The sequence below is a fragment of the Pseudophryne corroboree genome, chromosome 3, assembly GCF_028390025.1.
Source record: "Pseudophryne corroboree isolate aPseCor3 chromosome 3, aPseCor3.hap2, whole genome shotgun sequence".
Taxonomy (NCBI): Eukaryota; Metazoa; Chordata; class Amphibia; order Anura; family Myobatrachidae; genus Pseudophryne; species Pseudophryne corroboree.
In genome coordinates, this window is record NC_086446.1 from 688,327,200 (window position 1) to 688,351,764 (window position 24,565).

A 24,565-nucleotide genomic window follows, 5' to 3' on the forward strand; every position below is an offset into this window, starting at 1 on the left:
CTTGCAGTGCACATGGTTTTGACCATTGGAGAACAAATCTGCTGCTGCGATCAGGTCTGAATTAGTTTTATACAGAAATGCACTCTACAAGCACTTCAGCTAAGATCTCCAGGCCAGTGCACCACACCTGCTCACACCACTAAGATTCATAGGCGACTAGGGGCCCGATTCATTAAGGATTGCAAATGCAAAAGCTGTTCTCATTTGCAGTCCTTAGCAATGGAAATGCAGGAGGAGGAGCATACCACCTCCTCCCTGCATCTGCGATGCGATCGTTTATCAAATGAACATTGCAACCATTGGATGCGATGTTCATCTGCGACGGCAGGCTGAATAAGCTTCAGCTTAGAATGGGTCCTGCGCATGTGCAGTTTCTTCAACATTGGCAAACTGCACATATGATTACATAAGTGATCCATAATGAATAAGGCCCTATGTACTAAGACTAGGAGAGATAAAGTGGAGAGAGATAAAGTATCACCCAATCAGCTCCTGTCATTTTTCAAACACAGCCTGTAACGTGGAGGTTAGGAGCTGATTGGCTGGTACTTTATCTCGCTCCAAGGCTTAGTACATAGACCTCTAGGTCAGAGTGCACTGCATAAGAGCCAGCAGTACATGTCAGTGGGCTAGATGCATCATCGCTTGGAGAGTGATAAAATGGAGAGTGATAAACTACCAGCCAATCAGCTTCCAATTGTCATTTTTCAAACAGGGCCTGTAACATGGCAGTTAGGAGCGGATTGGCTGGTACTTTATCTCTCTCCATTTTATTTATCTCCAAGCGATGATGCATCTAGCCCTGTATCTCTTGACTATACAGCTTGTAAAACAAAAGTTAAATCCTAGTGTGAACGATCCCTTATTGAGAATAAAATCTACTAATACAACTAAATATTCAGATTTATAGTAAAGATATTGATTGTCAAATGCACCTGCTGTCGATGCATCTACTTTGTGCAGCAAACATTCAGGAGAGTACAGCCTACAGAGCAGCAGTGAAAATAATGAGACTTAGGGGGTATTCAATTAAATGCGGTTGTTTTGACTGGTCGAAAAAACAGCACTAATTCGACACAGGGTATTCAATTGCGGGCAATTTCACACATTTTTTTTAATCCATTTTTGCCCATGCCGTTTCACTTTTTTTTTTTTTCGGATCGGCATGGGTGAAAATTGCACCAAAAAACGTCCGAAAAAGCCTGCAAATTCACCAAAACACGTGTATCAGCGGCAAATTTGCAGATACACATGGTTTTCGTCTGTGCAGGATTTTAAGTCGAAAAAGCGGCACAGGCATTGAATAGGTCAAATGTAAATTCGACCTAAAAACGGGCGAAAAGTGCAGTTTTTTCAACTGGTCAAAAAAAAAAACAGCACTAATTGAATACCCCTCATAAGTGCAAACATCTTGGGAAAAGTCTTCAAATCCTGAGTCATGGGGTTCATTTTCTGTGTTCAACATAAACTGTGAATATAAACTGGAAAATAATATATGTAACACAGTAGACAGTAGGCTTTGTAACTACATAAAGCATAGGTCTGCAAACTCGGTCCTCATTACCCCACACACTGCATGTTTTGCAGGTAACCCAGCAGGTGCACAGGTGTATTAATTACTCACGGACACATTTTAAAAGGTCCACAGGTGGAGTTAATTATTTCACTTGCGATTCTGTGAGGAGACCTGCAAAACATGCACTGTGTGGGGTAATGAGGACCGAGTTTGCAGACCTATGACATAAACTGTCAATCTATCCAAACCATAGGTTCTCAAACTCGGTCCTCAGGACCCCACACAGTGCATGTTTTGCAGGTCACCCAGCACATGCACAGGTGTATTAATTACTCACTGACACATTTTAAAAGGTCCACAGGTGGAGCTAATTATTTCACTTGTGATTCTGTGAGGAGACCTGCAAAACATGCACTGTGTGGGGTCCTGAGGACCGAGTTTGAGAACCTGTGATCCAAACCAAAAGGAAAGGAGACAATGATTAAACAAAAGATTTCAGGTGACAACAACTAAACTGCACCAGACGTCAATCAGAGACATAGAGACAATAGTGTTACTGACCTTACAGTGTCTTTCTTATTTCCTGTATGCTGTAAATGCAATCCAGTCTTCTGGACACACTTTGTATGGTGTTGAGCTTTCATGCATAAGTAACTTACATGTCCTGTGCTGCTTTTACCTGTGGAGACTGACACCAGATAACCCCTCTGTGTTATAAATCTTACATTACAAGACAAACACTACAGTCAGCGCTACAACAACAATATAATCCACAGGTGATTTAAGGGGCATACATACGGTGCGATCTGAACTACCGATGTGGACTATATAGTACATATTGGTAAAAACATAGTACATATCGCACATTGTGTATACAGCTTGTGATGACGATGCGCGCTCCCGCGGAGTCGGTATCACACGAAAACATAGACTGTGCAGGCAGGTCATACTTGCCAACTTTCTGGCCGCTCTCTCCGGGAGAGAGCAGCCAGGTCGGCTCAGCAGCGGGGCGGGCAGTGATGGGGAGTGCAGAGGGGGGCGGGCCAGAGGTGTGATGGGGCGTGACAGAGGTGGGACGGGGCGTGGCTGCGGAAATCGCGTCACGTAAGCCACCCCCCCCCGCTGTTTAATGCCGCTATTACCGGCATTATACAGCAGGGGGCGTGGCTATGATGACGCGATTCAACAAGAATCGCGTCATCGCCTGCCCGGACCGCCCACTTTACTCGCTAAGTGGGCGGCCAGGCAGTGGGGAACCCCTGCAATCGGGAGACTTGCCTGTTCTTCCGGGGGGGTGGGAGGGTCACCCGATTTTCGGGAGCCTCCCGGCCATTCCGGGAGAGTAGGCAAGTCTGAGGCAGGTCACTTTTTGACTAGAAAGTGTACAATCTAGTTTCTAGTATAGTCAAACCTGTACATAGCCAAAATTGTATATAACCAAAATGTTACCGTGTGCAGTCAAAATCGGTGGCTCTGGGCTTCGGGGTATTCAAGGGACATCGCAAAGTCAAAATTGTCCTTTAGGCAGAATTGCACCGTGTGTATGCACCTTAAGACATGATTATTCCTAAGGGGTGTATTCAATTAGCCCTGATAAGCCGGACTTTATCCCTGATGTCGGCACTTATCGGGGATTATGCTTTGCGTGCGCCACCTAGACCGGCAATAAGTGGGCGAAAATACTGTACATTGGTCCACGGCTTTTTGCGGGACCTATGTATTTTCGCATGAAAAACGGATGTTTATCACGCGACCTAATTGGATAGGAGTGATCAAAAGATGCTAAAGAAAAACGGCACTATCACAGGTAATTGGATACCCCCTTAATGTACCGTATTTGCCGGCGTATAAGACGACTGGGCGTATAAGACGACCCCCAACATTTCCACTCAAAATATAGAGTTTGTTATATACTCGCCGTATAAGACTACCCCCTTCCACACACCAAATAAAACGTAAAAGAACATCAGATTTGTGACATACTGTATATTATGACCTGATAAGAGATTTGGATAGGGAGTATTTATCAAGGTATGCATAAGAAGGGGGGAGGGGGCGAGGAGAAAGTTGTAAAATGTATAAAAGTATACCCCTGTGTGCATTTAGTGTTACCGGTTTCACATGAGTGCCATTAGTATTAGTATTAGTGCCATTACAGTACCTGTCATTGTCACCATTGAACGGCCACAACGCGACTGCAGCGCCTCCGGCCAGTCCCTGCATCTCCCTGTAATTGGCACTAGTGACCCGCCGCGGCCGCACTGGATATTGCGCGATACTGGATGGTGAGTAGAATGAGGTGGGCGGGCATCGGGAGGCCACTATGGGCACCGGGCGAGTATCGGAAGGCCACTATGGCAGCTATGTCTATCCCAACTGAAGTGCACCCGGCGTATAAGACGACCCCCCCACTTGGAGGCATGTTTTTCAGGGCAAAAAAGTAGTCTTATACGCCAGCAAATACTGTAATAATTATCAAACAAAAATACAAAGTTATTAGTTCTAAAATGTGAAGTTCATTTATTAAAAAAACACGATACACAGCATAGTTACAAACAGTAATAAATAATAAAAACAAAATTGTTATTCACTTCTCACTACAATATTACAAACACAAATGCAAACAGAAATTTTGATTTTGAGATTGTGGGGGAAATTTAATGGACTGTTTGGTTCAAACCCGACATACTGCACACTTCTGGTGATTTTAACCTTCAAACTGCCCAATTGACTGTATTATCTGTAGTCTTAAAATAAAAACCCTCGTTACTGGTAATGATACATGAGGGAGCAGTGAGATGGGGGTGGGATGCAGGAACATTAGGCTGGAAAAGGGGGGTCACTGGGCTGAATGTGGGGAACACTATGAGTGGGCTGACCAGGGGGTCAAGGTGGGGTAGGGCCCATGGACAGTGAGAGGTTCCTGTGGGCTGCCTAGTGAGGGAAGGGGGGGGGGGGGGGGGGGCACTGGGAAAGGTGCGGGGTCGGTGAGATGGTGGGCTGGAGAATGGGGGGCACTGGCTGAATGGGGGGAACTCTGTGACTGGGCAGGCTGGAGGGTTCTAGGTGGTAGAGGGGCATGGGCAGTGAAATGGGTCAGTGGGCTGATTAGGAAGGAAAACAGGATTTTAATACCTACCGGTAAATCCTTTTCTATAAGTACGTAGAGGATGTTGGGGACACCAAAAGAACCATGGGATATAGACGGATCCGCAGGAGACACCGGCACTTTAAGACTTTCAAAGGGGGCGTGACGTGGCTCCTCCCTCTATATCCCTCCACAGACTCAGTTTGGAACTGTGCCCAGAGATGGACATTTTGAGGAAAGGAATTAACAACAAGGTGAGCATCATACCAGCTCACGCCATAAACATGCCGAATAACATGGCATTCAACTGAACACATGCCAACGGACATGAACAAAATTCAGCAACAAACTGAAGAAACCATAACACAACCTGTGTGTAACCAGAACTAAACTGCAGATACAGTACGCACTGGGACGGGCGCCCAACATCCTCTACGGACTTATAGAAAAGGATTTACCGGTAGGTATTAAAATCCTGTTTTCTATTACGTCCTTGAGGATGTTGGGGACACCAAAAGAACCATGGGATTATACCAAAGCTCTATAACGGGCGGAAGAGTGCGGATGACTCTGCAGCACCGATTGACCAAACTTTAGGTCTTCATCGGCCAAGGTATCAAACTTGTAAAACGTAGCAAACGTGTTTGACCCCGACCAAGTAGCAGCTCGGCAAAGTTGTAATGCCGAGACACCCCGGGCAGCCGCCCAGGACGAGCCCACCTTCCTAGTGGAATGGGCTTTTACCGATTTAAGTAACGGCAAACTTGCCGTGGAATGAGCCTGCTGAATCGTGTGACATATCCAGCGGGCAATGGTCTGCTTGGTAGCAGGACACCCAAGTTTATTGGGAGCATATAGCACAAACAGAGACTCTGTTTTTCTAACTGGAGCCGTTCTGGCAACGTAACTTTTCAAAGCTCTGACGACATCCAGAGACTTTTCCTCAGCCAAAGTGCCAGTAGCCACTGGCACCACAATAGGTTGGTTAATATGAAAAGAGGAAACCACCTTTGGCAGAAATTGTTGCTGAGTTCTCAATTCTGCCCTATCTTCACGGAAGATCAAATAAGGGCTCTTGTGAGACAAGGCCGGCCGCCAATTCAGACACCCGCCTTGCGGATGCCAATGCTAACAAAATGACAACCTTCCAAGTGAGGAATTTCAACTCCACTTTACTTAAAGGTTCAAACCAATGTGATTTTAGGAATGTCAAAACCACATTAAGATCCCAAGGTGCCACAGGTGGCACAAAGGAGGTTGGATGTGCAGGACCCCTTTTACAAAGGTCTGCACCTCAGGAAGTGAGGCCAATTGTTTCTGAAAGAAAATTGACAAAGCAGAAATCGGCACTTTTATGGAACCTAATTTAAGGCCCGCATCCACTCCATTTTGTAGAAAATGGAGAAAACGTCCAAGGTCAAACTTCTCCACTGGAGCTTTCTTGGACTCGCACCAGGAAATATATATCCTCCAAATACGGTGATAGTGTTTCGACGTCACACCCTTCCTAGCAAGGATAAGAGTGGGGATGACTTCATCGGGAATACCCTTACGGCCTAAAATCTGGCGTTCAACCGCCATGCCGTCAAACGTAGCCGCTGTAAGTCTTGATAGACGAACGGCCCCTGCCGCAGCAGATCCTCGCGTAGAGGAAGAGGCCATGGATCTTCGACTAACAACTCCTGAAGATCCGGGTACCAAATTCTCCTTGGCCAGTCTGGAACTACAAGGAGCGCTGGAATCTGTGATTTTCTTAGGATTCTCAGAACATTTGGAATGAGAGGAAGCGGAGGGTAAACGTACACAAACGGATACACCCAAGGTGACGTCAGTGCATCCACTGCCGCCGCCTGAGGGTCCCTGGACCAGGAACAATACTTTAGTAGTTTTTTGTTGTGGCGGGACGTCATCATGTCTATGTGGGGAACCCCCCATAGATTTGTTAGTAGGGAGAAGACCTCCTGATGAAGGCTCCACTCTTCTGTATGTAGATCGTGTCTGCTGAGGAAGTCTGCTTCCCAGTTGTCCACTCCCGGAAGGAAAATTGCCGACAGAGCGCTTACCCGAGTCTCTGCCCAGCGAAGAATCCTTGTGGCTTCTGCCATTGCTGTTCTGCTCTTTGTGCCGCCTTGGCGGTTTATGTACGCTACTGCTGTCACATTGTCTGATTGGATCAGGACAGGCCGGTTTCGAAGAAGATGCTCCGCTTGTAGAAGGCCGTTGTAAATGGCCCTCAACTCCAGCACGTTTATGTGAAGAAGAGTTTCCTGACTTGACCATCTTCCTTGGAAGGTCATCCCTTGTGTGACTGCTCCCCAACCCCGGGGACTTGCATCCGTGGTCACTAGGATCCAGTCTTGGATCCCGAATCTGCGTCCTTCTAAGAGGTGAGAGCTGTGTAGCCACCACAGGAGTGAGATTCTGGTGTTGGGGGATAGAACTATCCTCCGGTGCATATGAAGGTGGGATCCGGACCATTTGTCCAACAGGTCCCACTGAAACACTCTGGCATGGAACCTCCTGAATTGGAGGGCCTCGTATGCCGCCACCATCTTCCCCAGCAATCGAATGCATTGATGAATGGAGACAGTTGGTGGTTTCAGAATGAGTTTTACCAAACTCTGAATTTCCAGTGCTTTCTCCGGAGGGAGGAACACTCTGGACCGTGTCCAGAATCAAACCCAAAAATGCCAACCGGGTTGTTGGAATTAAGTGTGATTTCGGCAGGTTCAAGAGCCAGCCGTGCTGTTGTAGAAGCGACAGAGACAGTGCAATGTCCTGTACCAGTTTTTCCTTGGACCTCGCCTTTATCAGGAGATCGTCCAAGTACGGGATAATTGTAACTCCTCTTTTTCTGAGGAGAACTATCATTTCTACCATGACTTTGGTAGTCAAGGAGGAAAAGAAACCAAGCGTCTCTTTTCTTTGTAACTAAGGACCCTCGTTTCTGGTGTAAAGGGGTCCTCGTCAATACGTAATATGTCTTTGACAGCCACAATCATATATTGAATACTCTTAGCCAATTTAGGATCTAATCTAGAATCAGCATAATCGGCACCGGTATCAGAGTCCGTGTCGGTATCTGTGTCATCTAATTGGTCAACACCACATTTTAGTGACCCTTGTAATAAAGCGTCATCTACTGATCTCTTCCAAATCTACAGTTGAGAGTCAGATTCAGTAAACTTTTTATTTAATAGAGTAACATTAGCATTTAAAGCATTTAAAGCAGTTAACCAATCAGCAGTCGGCGGTGCCGACAGGACCCCCAAAACATTTGGTGTCCCCAATAAATTATCCCCCTGAGAGGAAAATTCTGCCTCAGACATGTTGTCTCCCTAACAGCACCCAAAAGAAAGCCTGTGAGGGAACAAAAGGAAAGTAGCCAGCTCACACCCCAGCGCCAAAGTGCAGGTCTGAAAAACACCCTCAAGTGTCACAGAGCTGCAGCGCTATAATATATATGTAAATAATCTGCCCCCCCCTCGTTTTATAGCCACTGGTACTTGCTGCTGTGAGGAAGGACCAGCGCTGCTGCTTGGAGGAGGAAATGGCGCCGAGTGAGCCTAGAGGAAGAAGCCCCGCCCCCAACGCGCTTCTTCCCGCTTATTTTTACATGTTTATCCTGGCGGGGGTTTGTCGGCAGTGCCAGGGCACTGTACAGATATGCCAGCCTTATTTATGAGGTATTTTTTAGCTTCCCAGGGCGCCCACCCCCCAGCGCCCTGCACCCAGCGGTGTGTACAGTCCGGGAGCCTGGCACGCACTGAGTAAATCACGTTGCGTGGTACCTCTATATGCCGTCTTTGTTGAAGAGAAGATGTCTTTTCCTCACATACTCACCTGTCTTCTGACTTCTGGCTTGAAGAGGGGGGACGGCAAGCTGTGGGAGCGAGCATCCAGGAGAGCCCGGCGTTCATCTCCCCTCAGGAGCTGAAGGCATCCTGTCAGCAGCAGCAGAGCCCTGAAACTCATTAGAAGTGGGTCTAGACTGCTCTCCCCTCTTTCCCACGAAACAGGGAGTCTGTAGCCAGCAGGCCAGCAGATCTCCCCAAAATAAAAAACCTAACATTAAGTCTTTTCAGAGAAACTCTAAGAGCTCCCCCGAGTGTCTCCATTTCGCAGGGCACATTTTCTAAACTGAGTCTGGGGAGGGATATAGAGGGAGGAGCCAGGTCACGCCCCCTTTGAAAGTCTTAAAGTGCCCATGTCTCCTGCGGATCCGTCTATATCCCATGGTTCTTTTGGTGTCCCCAACATCCTCAAGGACGTAATAGAAAGGGGGAAGACACTGGGAAGGGGATCAGTGAGATTGTGGGGGACACTGAGCTAGAGAAGGGAGATTCACTGGGATGGGGGTGGTCAGTGAGATGGGGGGAGAGAGGGCACTGGGCTGAGAGGATGGGAGCACTAGCCTGGTGTTGCTGCTGCAGTAAACAGCATTCCTCCTTAGCATCCTCTCAGCCTCCATATATCTGCTCCAGCTGCTCAATGCTGCTGGGATCTGGTCATGTGTCCACAAGAGGTGGCTGCTAAGGGAAGTAGGCTTTTCGGCCGGCTCAGTGGGAGGAGACTGGTGTTGTTCCCATACCTAAGACTCCAGCAGCCAGTGTCGGTGATTACTGTGAGGAAGAGGTGGAGTCTCCCACCAGCTCTCTAGCAGGCATGCCAGCCCCCTCAGTAAGGCAGCTTTTTTTAAATTCAATAATTTTTATTGGTTTTATGTTTGCATTTTAAACAATAACCAAACTTCTAAACAACAAAAAAAAAAAAAAAAGAAAGAAAGAAAGAAAGAAAAAAGGGGAAAAACACGGCAACATGCTAAGCATGGGAATACGCAGATTCCCAGTTCACAACATTACAGCATTACAGTCATGACAAACAGAAAGTGCATGTTTATCTCTCAAATATACCCTTGTAAGTCATGAGTATGGACATGTCAACCAGCTTAATCAGTTACAGCACTCAAATACTTCCAGACAGCCAATCCGCTAATTATAATTATATAACACTAACAGCAGGTACGGGCAAATGGGTGGCCGGCCGCAGGTCCCAGGGGTGACACATGAGAGGGACAGTCCCATTGCTAGCATAGACCCCCCTCACACAGCTCACAGACATTCCACGAAGCTTGGCCAATCCTCCCAACAGACCCCCATATTATACACCCAGTGGAGAGTGTCAGCCACTACGGTTCGTTGAGTGAGGAGAACTGAGCCATCTGTCCCACAAGTCATAATATTTCTTCCCCGCCTTCCTGGCCATGTATACGTATCTCTCATGAGCAGCCGTTGTATTAACAAGCTAAACCCAAGACTGTACTGTGGAAGCATCCTTAGCCAGCCACAGTCTAGCAACACACACCTTAGCTAGAGCACACAAATTGATCAGGTATCGTTTGCTAGGAGCATCCAGGGCGTCATCCTCCAAGGCCGACAATACACACACCGTCTGGGTACACACAACCGATGGAATACCAGTGGACACCATGACATCAATAATACCAGACCAGAATATTGCCATCTTAGGGCAAAGCCAAATAACATGCCAGAAATCAGCACCCAAACAGCCACACTTAGGACATCTGGCCGAGTGGGTAGCGCCTATGCGGGCTAGTCGCACCGGCGTCATATACACTCTGTGCACAATAAACAATTGAACTTGCTGATATCTAGTGGTAGTGGTAGATAATCGTGGAGAGCATAAAGCTCCCTCCCAGATCTCGTCTGAAATTGGTCCCAGGTCAGATTCCCATTTATTTCTAAGAGAAGATAAAGGTTAATTCTGGGAAACCAAGGACATTATTCAATGGAGTGTCTGGGTCTATACCCTGGACCTTCAAAATAGCATGTGCTTGCTTCCATATAAGAGTGGCTTGTTTTACTATAGGGACCTTAGTTTAATATTCCCACAGAGTAACAGCTGTAATGTCGTACCATCAGGATACTCCTGCAGAAACAGTTGCGAGTGCATAGTGAGACCATCGGAGTCAGTCACCCAGTCCCAGACGTGTGCTAACTGCGCAGCGTAATAGTAAAATTTAAAAATAGGGAGGGCCAAGTCCCCTGCCGATCTTGGTCTGGACAAGGTGTCAAGCTTCAAACGTGCTCTCCTGCTGGCCCAGATCAAGGAGGACAGCAAACTATCAATTTGCCTGAATATTTTAAGGCCGATATATATGGGTGACTGCTGAAAAACATATAGGAGCTTAGGTAAATACACCATTTTCACCAGGTTGACCCTACCAGTAATAGTCAGAGGCAAATTCCCCCAAACCTTGACTTTCGAACGGAGATAGACAATCTGCGGTGTAATACTAAGGGAGACATAAGTACAGGGATCATTCGACACCCATATCCCCAGATACTTAAAAGAGTCTACCCACTTAAGCGGGATACAAAATCAGTGGGGGAACCGGTATTGGACCCTTTAGTGGAGTGATATTTGATTTGTCCCAGTTTATAGTGAGCCCGGAGAAGCCTCCATAAGTGTCCATCATATCCAGAATTATAGGCATAAAAGAGACATAATCATCAATAAATAGCAAGAGATCATCCGCATACAACGCTATTCTATCCTCTCTTGCGCCCACCCTAATACCCAGAATATCTTTACTAGCTCTACTCAAACATGCCAAAGGCTCAATAGCCACGGCAAACAGGGTGGGGGATAGAGGGCAGCCCTGCTTCGTTCCCCTGGACACGGGGAAGGAGTGTGATACGTTTCCGTTCACGGAGACCCTGGCCATGGACTGAGAGTAAAGTAGTTTAACATATTTAATAAAATTAGGGCTCATGCCAAATCTACTCATGGTTTCCCACAAGAAGGCTCACTCCACCGAATCAAAGGCCTTTGCGGCATCCAAAGAGGCTACAACAGAAGAGCAGGCCTCCCCATGCGAAACCTGAAAATAAGTAAACAAGCGCCTTAAATTCACCGCAGTGGACTTACCAGACATAAAGCCTGTTTGGTCCGGGTGAATGATTTGGGTTATAACCTGATTAAGTCTGAAAGCCAGGACCTTGGCTAGGATTTTAACATCCGTGGGTAGCAGAGAGATAGGACGATATGACTCAACTTTCTTGGGGTCCTTATCCGGCTTGGGAATCACTATAATCAATGCCTCTGCCATAGAAGGGGTAAGCGCATTTTGCTCAAATATAGTATTAAATAAATTAAGCAACTGAGGGGCGAAGAAATTGGTGTTTTTTATACAATTTGGATGGAATACCATCTAGGCCATAAGCGTTACCATCCGGTGATGCGGTGATTACTGCCTCTATCTCTTCCACTGATATAGGAGCATCTAGAAGAGCTCTAGCCTCACTAGAGACACAGGGCAACTGGATTTGATCTAAGTAATTACATAATTCTAATGGGGAACATGTGAGTTTGGAGCTATAGAGCGCCTGATAGTAAGATACAAATTCCGTGACAATTTGGGGGGTGCAATCCAACACTATCCCAGCCGAATTCACCACCTCCACCACCGTACGAGAGGAACGGTCCCCCTTAGCAAGATTAGCCAAATATGAACCCGTGTATCCCCCGTAGCGTATTGAACATGGGAGGAGAATAGAAGCCTATGTTGTGTTTTCCCCCACAAATGATCCTTCCATTCTTTCTGGGCACAGAGCCAGTCTAATTTAGAGCTGTCCAAGCCATCCCGTATATATACCATTTCAGAAGCGATAACCCGGTCCTCCAGTTCAGCCCCACGCTTCCTAAAAGAGGATTTAAGACTACCCACTCTTTTGATCAACGTCCCTCTCAGGAAGGCTTTAAAGGTATCCCATAATAAGGAGACATCGGTAGTATCAGCATGAGAGTCAAAGAATTCCAACCAACTGACCTCCAATTCGGATCCCTCACCCATATGCGTGAGCCAAAAAGGGTTAAGCTTCCATACTGCCTGGCCTCTCTGACAGCCCAAGTCAACATGAACCGATACAGGGGAGTGATCCGAAATACCCCTAGTCTCATATCTAACATTTCGAATCATAGGCAGAAGTTCCAGAGAGAGGAGGGCCAAGTCTATCCTAGAAAAGGAAGAGTGTGAGTGTGAGAAACATGAATATTGCCTCAGGTCGGGATTCTTCAACCTCCAGGGATCAACTAAGCCCAGCTCAGAGACAGTATCTGCGAATAAAGACCGTTTTGGCTGTGTGTTGGAGGATGCCGTGGACCTATCCAGTTCATGGTGTAAAAATAAGATTTTAAACCTACCGGTAAATATTTTTTTCCTAGTCCGTAGAGGATGCTGGGGACTCCGTAAGGACCATGGGGTATAGACGGGCTCCGCAGGAGACATGGGCACTCTAAAGACTTTAGAATGGGTGTGCACTGGCTCCTCCCTCTATGCCCCTCCTCCAGACCTCAGTCAGAGAAACTGTGCCCAGAGGAGACGAACAGTACGAGGAAAGAATTTTTGTTAATCTAAGTGCAAGATTCATACCAGCCCACAACATCCACACCGTACAACCTGGAATATACGTAACAAGTTAACAGCATGAACAAAACACCATCAGCCAAAGACTGATCTTAACTGTAACATAACCCTTATGTAAGCAACAACTATATACAAGCCTTGCAGAAATATGTCCGCACTGGGACGGGCGCCGAGCATCCTCTACGGACTAGGAGAAAAAGATTTACCGGTAGGTTTAAAATCTTATTTTGTCTTACGTCCTAGAGGATGCTGGGGACTCCGTAAGGACCATGGGGATGTCAAAGTCGAAAAATATTACAGTACACACATCACGTACAAACTACACAGATGGCCTCCGCGCGTGTACTTGTTCTGCCGTGCGTGCGCATATCCGCAATTTGCGTATGGTCGTTCCCGCGGTCCTGCGCATTAGCGCGTGGTATGAGTATTTACGGTAGAGTTTGTGAACGCATGGAAGGCTATCAAAACACATTACATATTTAATCCAAAATAGTGCACAATGTACACATAGTCTCCCTGCACCACATCAGAAAGTAACAGCAGTTTAAATGGTTTCAGAACAAATGGATTCACCTTTACAGGATAGGAGGGGACAGAACAAGGTTATAAGGTGGTGTTTGGTATCCAGCTGAAGGGTATTTTAAGGGTAACATTCCGGTGTTGGTTTGAGAAAGATCGCATGTTCCTGCGGATAGTTATGTGCAGGAGCAGAATATAGATATAAACTGTATTTACTGTACATTATGTATGCGGCGGGAATCCAGAGGAGACCACCCACAAGAGCAGTTGGAACAGACATCGCCCACCTATTCAAACCGACCTATGACCTCTCCTGTACTGTAAATGACCATCCCTGTGTCCAATGGACAAATAGATTACAGTATCCATTGTGTTATGTTTTGGATGAATTGTATAAAGAGAGCCTGCAGCAGGCCTGGTCAGACACAAGACTCACAAAGTTATCTATTAGATGACCGAGGACCGGACCGGGTAGCGCGGCGAATCCAATCACGTATGTACCATTGAATGTAGCCATTATTCTGTTGTATTGTATTGTTTATATTGTAACCCCCTTTCAGCAATAATACGCTGTGGTGTCGGAACCCAGTGGTTTAACTACAGACTGGTGTCGTGTCTTTCTTTCCCTGCTTAAGGTTTAAAGTGCAATAGCATCGCTCTGCATTGCTGCATAAGGTTTAAAGTGTATTCATTGGGTGTGTACGTGCTGTGTGTACTTTGTACCGTCAGCGCGGCGTTTGTACGCAGAGTCCGTACACGGTATGGGACTCTGTACGCTAACAGCGTAAAAGGTGCGTAGAGTGTGTATTAAGTTTAGCGGCCGCAGCGGCTCCATGGTAAAGTGTATTTAAAGTGTGTATAAGGTATAGCTTTTCATTCCTGTATATAAATCAGCATTCTCAATTGGGGCTCCGTCTGGTTTTCCACATACTCACAGCCTAACAGGTCACAGCAGACTTAATCTATCAGCAAAAGGGCGGACAGAAAGTATCCTACGTATCCTTTTCCTGGTCGATGGATGCACTGAAAACCCTATTTATTTGCTGATTAGATGGCGTCTGCTCTGTATGGTTTGTAGAGATGCTGGTAGAACCCGTAAAATAAACAGGAAAAAAGCTATTTAAAAATCTGTGAAAAAATTTTTGCCGCCAAAAGCGTACACAGCACCCATACTCTTTGTATACCCTCACATTGTTGCCATAACACTCAGATTGCTAGATTCATTTAGACCTGTGTGAAACCGGAGATATTTGTTGCTATATAGTTAAAACTAAAATAAATATTTAAGGAAGTAAGCGTAAAGCACAAACGCAGTCTGGCCTAGTTGTAAAGGTTTATACAGAAAAAACTGTGTTGTGTTTAGTGGGCAATAGTAGTTTTATTACTCACATGTATAGCGTTGTATGATTTGTGGTATTGCGGACGTACGGTTTTGTACACGTGTCTCGGACAAAGTACGGAACTGCACACGCGGCGTAAGAGACACGCACGGTCGCGTGTTTACGCAAATTGCATAAGAGTACGGGCGCTAAGTACAAATTACACAATAGTTCGTTTAGTTTAAAGGTGGGACAGTAGCCACGCTACAATAGCACAAAACTACCCGGTTTCCCCAAAAAAAAATTCGTATAAAAACAAAATTTAGTATAAATAATTTTTATTTAAATTGCCTCTGGGGGTAAAGATTCCAACCTGAATGAATCCAAATTTTCTGTACAGAAAAACAAAGTATATTTGAGTGAGCGAATGTAAGAGTAAACGTATTGAACTCCGGAAACCGGGTCCCGTGGTACACCAAGTAAGTAGAGGCTTGGTGGCGTGAGGCGGCTGACTCACGTTAATATAGATTGAAATACGCAAATCGTGAGGTGATTTGCAAAGGAGCGTGATAGTGCATAAGTATTGCGAAGTATTGAAGTAAAAAGGTATTTTGTATTACGCTCCGGGCTGAGGGTTGCAGTTTGTACATCAACCCGTGGTTGTACAGCAGATAGGTAACAAGTACCTATACGCTGTGCGATTGGACCGTGCATTTGTGGGTGCGATATATATAGCACAACTGGATACCCCTTTAAGAGCTTTGGCGTAAAATCGCAGTACCATTAGCGCTGTATAGAGCATACGCAAGTGTGATTTGTGTATAAGGTTATAGGGAGTTTTCGCTGGTCTCTCTCAGGAAAATCTCCAGCGGTGTATATTTACTGGAATAGGTAAGTCACTCCTAAACACTTCCAGTAAATAGAAACCAGATAGGGCTTCGCTGGGTACGAGGTGTTCACTATTGGCGTTAGTTATGGTACTCAGTTGAGAAGGAGCGAGTGAAAGCGCTAGGTGTCTTTCACCGTTTATCTGCGGTGTGCATTGGGGATTGCGTTTATTGGCAAAAAGTCCGCAATGGGATCCAATTGCACAAGCAGTGGGCGTTCAGCAGCCAGGGTTCAGGCTGAAGAAGTGGGACCGAAAAGGTCAGATTTGCGACCGAGAGGGTCAGCAAGGTTTATTTTGTGTGAAAAGTATGGTTTACACACGGAGGCTTTTTGCAATGAATGGGTATGTATGACTAACAAAGATAGGGAACCATTCCCTAGGGTGGGCAGCTTTGAACCAGAGGTATTACAGAACTTAAGGATAAGGATATGTCTGATAAAATCCAAGAAACAAAGGATTAGACATACAGATTGTTTAAATTTTATGGCAGCAAGAGGGGGATATGCAAAGGGAACAAATTCGTAAAACAGGTTCAAAACCTAGCGGGAATGAGAACACAAACACACCATTGTCGACACAGGTCGAAGGGGAAGAGATGGCTACAGTCAATGGTATATCGGTAAATGATAGTAGTATGCAAAAACAATGTATTAACCCTAATTTTTTGCAAGATGTATCCTGTTTTGAAGTCTTTTCAAGGTTATAGATCACATGAAGATGAAGGATCCAGCCAAATTGCAGCTCTCCTCCAAGAAGTCACCTTGGAGGAAACTCAGGTGGGGCCTGTCCAACCAGGTAGAGCAGTAACAATATTCCCTAATGAAAGAATTGGTGAGGTCACAGCTACCGGTAAGTATGAGACAGTTCATTGCACAGAGACAACAACACCTCACAGTAAACAGATTAGGAACGGAATGGTAGAATTACACCCTGTCTTGGAAATAGTAACTCCCAATGGGGGAACCGATAGTCAGGGAGTAGTCCTCACCAGGAATAATGCAATGTATTGCCCGTGGCCCAGAGATGAACTGCGATCAATCATTTCAGAATTCCCCGACCCTCGGAAGCATTTAGCCAGATGTCAGAAATTTATCAGAGATCTGGGTAATGCGTATGAACCGACAAACAACAAACACTGGCGGATATTTTTGAAAGCGTGCCTACCCCCTAATATTGACACCCAAAAATGTATCACTGATTGTAGGTTAGAGTCGGATAGTCTTATGACTGACAAACACAATCAGGAGAACTTAGAGCAAATTAACATGCAACTAGAGTTGTATTTCCCCACAACTGTTAGGTGGAGAAAAATTCTCTCCATAAAACAGAGAGAAAATGAAATGACATCTGAATATTTCCATCGGGCCCTGCAAATAATGGATAGATACATTGGGATATCAGATACAGGGAATGATGCAAATTATAGGGAAGTGGCTGTCTCTGTGCTAATGGACGGACTCAATAAGACCGTAAGGGACAGGGTACAAACAGTTTTGCCTGATTGGAGAGGGGCCACAGTAGCTTGTCTTAGAGAGTGCGCGATTGAACACCATAAGAATATTGCTGGCGTAGAGAACTGCAGGAGGAGAGGCTGAGGATTGAAAGAATACAGGCTCTTACACCAAAGTCTCATCAGCCTAAACCCCAAAACCCTGATAGTAAGAAAAGACCTAGGATATGTTACACTTGTAGGAAGGAAGGGCATTTTGCCAGAGATTGTAGGTATAGTAGTGCACATAGCCAATATAGACCCCTAGACAGAGAAAGCAAGCCATGTTATTAAACAAATAGACGGGATCAAGGCACATATAGTAAGGAATCACGAGCCATATAGAAGACACAGATTCGGTTAATGAGAAGAACAGAATAAATGCAACTTTACCCTTTTGACAGAACTTGCTGGGGTTAGGAGGAGGCCTCTAAACTTTTGCTTCTCTCTCTAGCAGAAGTGACCTCTAATTAACTTAACAGAAGTTTTGTTAATTAGAAGTTTTGTTAATTACTTTGTGCTTCCTGGGCGGGAGCACTCTATATGTATATATAGAGTGCTCCCGCCCAGGAAGCACAAAGTATGTTGGATACCCACGAAGACTAATGTTGCATTTCACTGTTTTAGATGCATGTCCATCACAGGTAGAGGAAATTATCTCAAAGATACCGGGTTCCCTATGAACTTAGAATGGACAGGACACTGGATTGATGGCTGGGATAGTCCCAGTAGAGATATAACACACAGAATTTTTTTTAGGGGAATAGACCGAGTAGAGTATCATTCCCACCTTGGTACTCAAACCAGATGTCAAATTTTGTAAAATATTATTTTTTGCCTCTACAAAGTTATCTGTTACTAAATTCTATGAGATTTGTCTTCAAAGTTTCCTCTTCATCTCTTACGTTCACCGACAGGATTACAGTTCGAACGCCACATGCCTACTCGGTCTTTCAGAGCTCTGCCCAAAACCAGTATATCTCACCAGCATAAGGACATAAGGACACCAGTATTTATGTAGTGTGCTTGGTCATGCACAAAGGGTGGAGAATGAGAATACTGGTGAAGGGAGACTGTGCATAGACACCGATATGCATGATGGTGTGACAGCCTGATGGTGAACGCAAATCTGACAAATTTTCTTTTTATTATTTCCCCTCTCTTTTTGCTTTCCACAGACGGTTTACTTCACACAACTGATAATACACAACAGTTAAACGCATTGAAATGCAAGATTTGTGCTCTTTACAGGAAAAGGCAGTCTGGAGGTCAAAGGGGTATGGCCAGGAGTCCTCAGGACTTTGGACAGGTGGACACGGTAAGCCAGTAGCCCCCAGAGCATATCTTCCAAGCTTAGCTGAGGCGGCACACGGTCTGACTCATCTGGGTAAAGAGGGTATGTGTAAGCTGGTGGGAGCCTACTGGTGTGCGCCAGGATTCTCTTCTCATGCAGGTAAGAGAGCAATGACATGTTTTACTTGCTCAATACCAACAGAGCCATCCCATATCCCTCCAACAGACGGACCTTTTCAGGTAATACAAATCGATTTCATACAGTTACCACCCTGTAGGAATTTAAAATATGTGTTCGTTTGTATTGACGTATTTTCCAACTGGGTAGAAGCGTTCCCTGCTGCCACAAATACTGCTACGTTCACTGCAAAGAAAATTGTGCAGGAATTTGTGTGTAGATATGGTATCCCTAGAATAATTGAAAGTGATAGGGGTACCCATTTTACAGGTGAAGTCTTTCAGGTCATGTGCAAGCTGATGGGAATTAATAGCAAGCTGCATACTCCGTACCGTCCACAGGCGAGTGCAAAGGAGGAGAGAGTGAATAGCACTATTAAGAACAAGCTGAGCAAATTAATGGCTGAAACTGGATTGTCGTGGCCAGAAGCTTTGCCACTAGTGTTGTACAGCATCAGAACCACTCCCAGGTCTCCCCTTAACCTATCACCCTTTGAAATTCTTTTTGGTCGACAACCTCATGTAATGATAGACCCCCAGGATGATTTGAAATGTAATAATGAAGTGACTGTGAAATATTTGATTGGGATGAGCCAGCAGCTGAGAAATCAACAAAGAAATCTAAAGCTGGTGATTCCTGACCTACCGAACAGTAATTGTCATGACATTGAACCAGGGGATTATGTGATGATTTGAAATTTCTTACACTCAGGTTGCCTCATAGACAGGTGGGAAGGACCATATCAAGTCTTGTTAACCAGCACAACAGCATTGAAAGTCTCCGAAAGCGAGACTTGGATCCACTCGTCCCACTGCAAGAAGGTCGCTGACCCGGAGAGAACTCGTGACAAAGAGCAGAGTGTAGAGAATCTCGTATCACTGGAGTGTCTGTTTCGGGAAAGTTGAGAGGCAGGACCGTTGAAAGGCATCTGAGCACAGAGAGTAACAAGAGCTAGAACGGTTGTCGTACCACTTTCTTTTTTCACCTCCCCCTGCATTTTTCCTTTCTTTTCTCCTTCTTATTTTCCTCCTTTCCCCTAACGAAATGGATCGATCACAAGAGACTGCGTTTCGGGTTCTGTTAGTAATTCTGGTTTTGATAAGGACAGTATGTTTTGGTGAGGGTCCCAGAGAGGTCGAGCAGGGATCTGGAATGGGTTCTGATGGCAAGTATGAATTTGTAGGATCTCAGGATCAGCGCATCACTTTAGTAAAAGCTAGCATCAGTAAGCGCTCTGGTAGTCAGGGAGCTCGGAGGCACTGTGAGGGGTTATTGTCTGATGAATATTGTATTTGTAGGAATTGTGAGAATATAGTTGAGGATGGGTGCATCCAGAGATGTCAGTCCAACCTTAATATCGACATGGACCGTCATCCGTTGAGTGATTACCACTCACTAGTGGGTAAGGTCTTAAACCAGACAGAATGTTGGGTGTGCTCCTAGGTACCTCAAGGTCAGAGCAAGTCAGGATTAGTACCGTACCCTTTAGCAATAGATGATGTACTCGAATTACGGGGTGGGAGACCGGTGGACAAGAAATTCAATATTTCTAGGCCTCCTAGTTTGAAGCTCCACCAGTATCATGAAGACAGGTCCTTATTGTGTTTTAATATTTCCAATTACCGAAAACCGGGAAATTGTGAAGTGACGTGGAATAACCAGACAATGACCTTTTCACACAGAGCTGATAGGATACCCATAGACTCTGAACTTGTACACCAAATAGCCAACAGTGGGAGGTATTTTCAGTATAGGTATACTCGTGGAAGCAAGACCATGTGGGTTGGAAAAGTATCGCCAGGGTATTGTGCTCATATCATCCAGCCAGACACTTGTACTGAGCAGATGGGAGAACTAGGGATTGGTTTCTTCACTTGGAAAGATTGTAATATGGTGATGTTATATTTTGTCCCCTATGTTCTCCCAGATGATGCCTATTTCATATGTGGGAGGAAGGCGTACAAGTGGCTTGCCCAGTGCTCAGAGGGATTGTGTTATATTGGGAGAGTACTGCCAGAGGTCATGACCATAACCCATGATAAGATGAAAGATGTTCACCGCAGTGCTCAGGCTCCTTATACTCATACTCACTATGAACACATCATCAAGAGACACCTCATAGATAGGATAGAGCACGCAGCCTCTGATTTGATCCACGAATCCACCGGGATTCAATTCCTTCTCGCATTAGACATCACCCGTACTGCCAGAGGAATTATAAATTATAGGTATATCCATGCGCTAGCGAACTTGAAAGATAATATCACTGAGATGTATGACGACACCTTCAGGTATACGGGAAGGGAGTTACAAGCTTACAAGCAGGAACTGATTCAGCACAGGATGGTGCTTAAGTATATCACAGCCGTGACAGGTGGGTACTTTGTTACTCTGGCAACTCAATATGGTGTGAAGTGCTGTACGTATATTACGAACAGTACTGACGACCCCACGGAGATCATCGATCAAAAGATGGACGATATCTTGCAGTTGAAGTGGGAGTTCAGGAGGAAGCACAACCTTACCTTAGCGACTGTGAGTAATGAACTGACCGGCTGGGTCTCATGGTTGAACCCACGAAATTGGTTCTCAGGTTTAGGAGAATGGGCTCAAAATGTTATTATGAGTGTAGGGAAGTTTCTCCTTTGTATCCTGGGAGTCGTCATAATTATTGGTTCGATATTTAGGTGTGTTCAAATTCTGACGCGGCGCAAGCACGGCACAAAGTTGGTGAGTCTAAGGAGCGAGGGCGCTGTTATAGCAGCAGATTTTATTTATGACCCATCCATAGAGACAGTGTTATGATAAGGATTGCAAATTAATTTCATGGCCTGTTTCTTTCACCCGTTTTTCTTTTGTTTCCCCCTCTGCCCAGATACATCCATCCGGAAAAGACATCAGCCCTACCCAAAATGTTTATGTGAATGTATTTTAGATATGTGTCTTATCTTCATCTCTGCAACCTCCAGTTAACAGCACACACAGTCGACAGGTGATATCCACATATACTAGCACTCACTTATGTTTCCCCCTCCATGTATCATCAATTAAATGTGCACCCCATTTGTTTTAACAAGAAGCCGAAAAAGAGCTCGGTAGTGTTTGTTGGCCCATTTACAGACCCTTCATACGGAATGAGAAGGATTTAATGTATACTTCGTAATACCTCGAAGCATATTTTGAACATATACGGCCCGATGATACATGCCCCTCAGACATGGATTCATACATACATGCTTTCTACTATCCCACAAGGTCATACATTTCCCACCTACAACTCTCCCCCGACCATCTAAAACTTCTGTAGATATTGTAAAGATATTTTTCTTAGTGATTAGATAGTGCAGTTATTCTTGACTGCCAAAGGGTGGACTGTCAAAGTCGAAAAATATTACAGTACACACATCACGTACAAACTACACACAGATGGCCTCCGCGCGTGTACTTGTTCTGCCGTGCGTGAGCATATCCGCAATTTGCGTATGGTCGCTCCCGCGGTCCTGCGCATTAGCGCGTGGTATGAGTATTTACGGTAGAGTTTGTGAACGCATGGAAGGCTATCAAAACACATTACATATTTAATCCAAAATAGTGCACAATGTACACAGTCTCCCTGCACCACATCAGAAAGTAACAGCAGTTTAAATGGTTTCAGAACAAAGGGATTCACCTTTACAGGATAGGAGGGGACAGAACAAGGTTATAAGGTGGTGTTTGGTATCCAGCTGAAGGGTATTTTAAGGGTAACATTTCGGTGTTGGTTTGAGAAAGATCGCATGTTCCTGCGGATAGTTATGTGCATGAGCAGAATATAGATATAAACTGTATTTACAGTACATTATGTATGCGGCGGGAATCCAGAGGAGACCACCCACAAGAGCAGTTGGAACAGACATCACCCACCTATTCAAACCGACCTATGACCTCTCCTGTACTGTAAATGACCATCCCTGTGTCCAATGGACAAAGAGATTACAGTATCCATTGTGTTATGTTTTGGATGAATTGTATAAAGAGCAGGCCTGGGCAGACACAAGACTCACAAAGTTATCTATTAGATGACCGGGTAGCGCGGCGAATCCAATCACGTATGTACCATTGAATGTAGCCATTATTCTGTTGTATTGTGTTGTTTATATTGTAACCCCCTTTCAGCAATAATACGCTGTGGTGTCGGAACCCAGTGGTTTAACTACAGACTGGTGTCGTGTCTTTCTTTCCCTGCTAAGGTTTAAAGTGTAATAGCATCGCACTGCATTGCTGCATAAGGTTTAAAGTGTATTCATTGGGTGTGTACGCGCTGTGTGTACTTTGTACCATCAGCGCGGCGTTTGTACGCAGAGTCCGTACACGGCACGGGACTCTGTACGCTAACATCTTAAAAGGTGCGTAGAGTGTGTATTAAGTTTAGTGGCCGCAGCGGCTCCATGGTAAAGTGTATTTAAAGTGTGTATAAGGTACAGCTTTTCATTCCTGTATATAAATCAGCATTCTCAGGGATTATACCAAAGCTCCAAACCAGGCGGGAGAGTGCGGATGACTCTGCAGCACCAATTGAGCAAACATGAGGTCCTCATCAGCCAGGCTATCAAACTTGTAGAATTTTGCAAAGGGGTTTGAACCCGACCAAATAGCTGCTCGGCAAAGCTGTAAAGCCGAGACGCCCCGGGCAGCCTCCCAAGAAGAGCCCCCCTTCCTAGTGGAATGGGCCTTTACCGAATTTGGTAACGGCAATCCAGCCGTAGAATGAGCCTGTTGAATCGTGTTACAGATCCAGCGAGCAATAGTCTGCTTAGAAGCAGGAGCGCCAACCCTGTTGGCTGCATACAGGACAAACAGTGCCTCTGTTTTCCTAACCGAGCCGTCCTGGCTACGTAAATTTTTAAGGCCCTGACTACATCAAGGGACTTGGAATCCTCCATGTCTCCCGTAGCCACAGGCACCACAATAGGTTGGTTTATATGAAATGATGAAACCACCTTAGGCAAAAATTGAGGACGAGTCCTCAACTCTGCTCGATCCACATGGAAAATCAGATAGGGGCTTTTATGAGACAAAGCCGCCAATTCGGACACCCACCTTGCAGATGCCCAGGCCAACAACATGACCACCTTCCAAGTGAGAAATTTCAATTCAACTGTTTGAAGAGGCTCAACCCAGTGAGATTTTAGGAACTGTAACACCACGTTAAGGTCCCATGGTGCCACTGGGGGCACAAAAGGAGGTTGGATGTGTAGCACTCCCTTTACAAAAGTCTGGACTTCTGGGAGAGAAGCCAATTCCTTCTGAAAGAATATAGATAGGGCCAAAATATGTACCTTTATGGAGCCTAACCTCAGGCCCATATCCACTCCTGTCTGTAGAGAGTCGAGAAGACGGCCCAAGTGGAGATCTTCCGTAGGAGCATTCTTGGCTTCACACCAAGATACATACTTCCTCCAGATACGGTGATAATGTTTCGCCGTCACCTCCTTCCTAGCCTTTATCAGAGTCCTTTCCCAGCTAGGATTCGGTGTTCAACCGCCATGCCGTCAAACGTAACAGCGGTAAGTTTTGGAACACGCAGGGCCCCTGCTGTAACAGGTCCTCCCTGATAGGAAGGGGCCATGGATCTTCTGTGAGCATCTCCTGAAGATCTGAATACCAGGCCCTTCGAGGCCAATCTGGAACAATGAGTATTGTCTGTACTCTTTTTCGTCTTATGATTCTCAATATTTTTGAGATGAGAGGAAGAGGAGGGAACACATAGACCGACTGAAACACCCATGGTGTCACCAGGGCGTCTGCCGCTACTGCTTGAGGGTCCCTTGACCTGGCACAATACC

At 45.5% G+C, this 24,565-nt stretch overlaps 1 protein-coding gene across 3 annotated transcripts in view; it reads right to left on the reverse strand.

Moving 5' to 3' along the window:
• CFAP46 (cilia and flagella associated protein 46) overlaps positions 1–24,565 on the reverse strand; it is a 798,890-nt gene that overhangs the window by 492,229 nt on the left and 282,096 nt on the right. For all 3 annotated transcript variants that reach the window (XM_063962013.1, XM_063962014.1, XM_063962012.1), the window contains exon 15: positions 2,078–2,204. In XM_063962013.1, the coding sequence (XP_063818083.1) occupies positions 2,078–2,204 (127 nt within the window). The remainder of the gene's footprint in view (positions 1–2,077; positions 2,205–24,565) is intronic.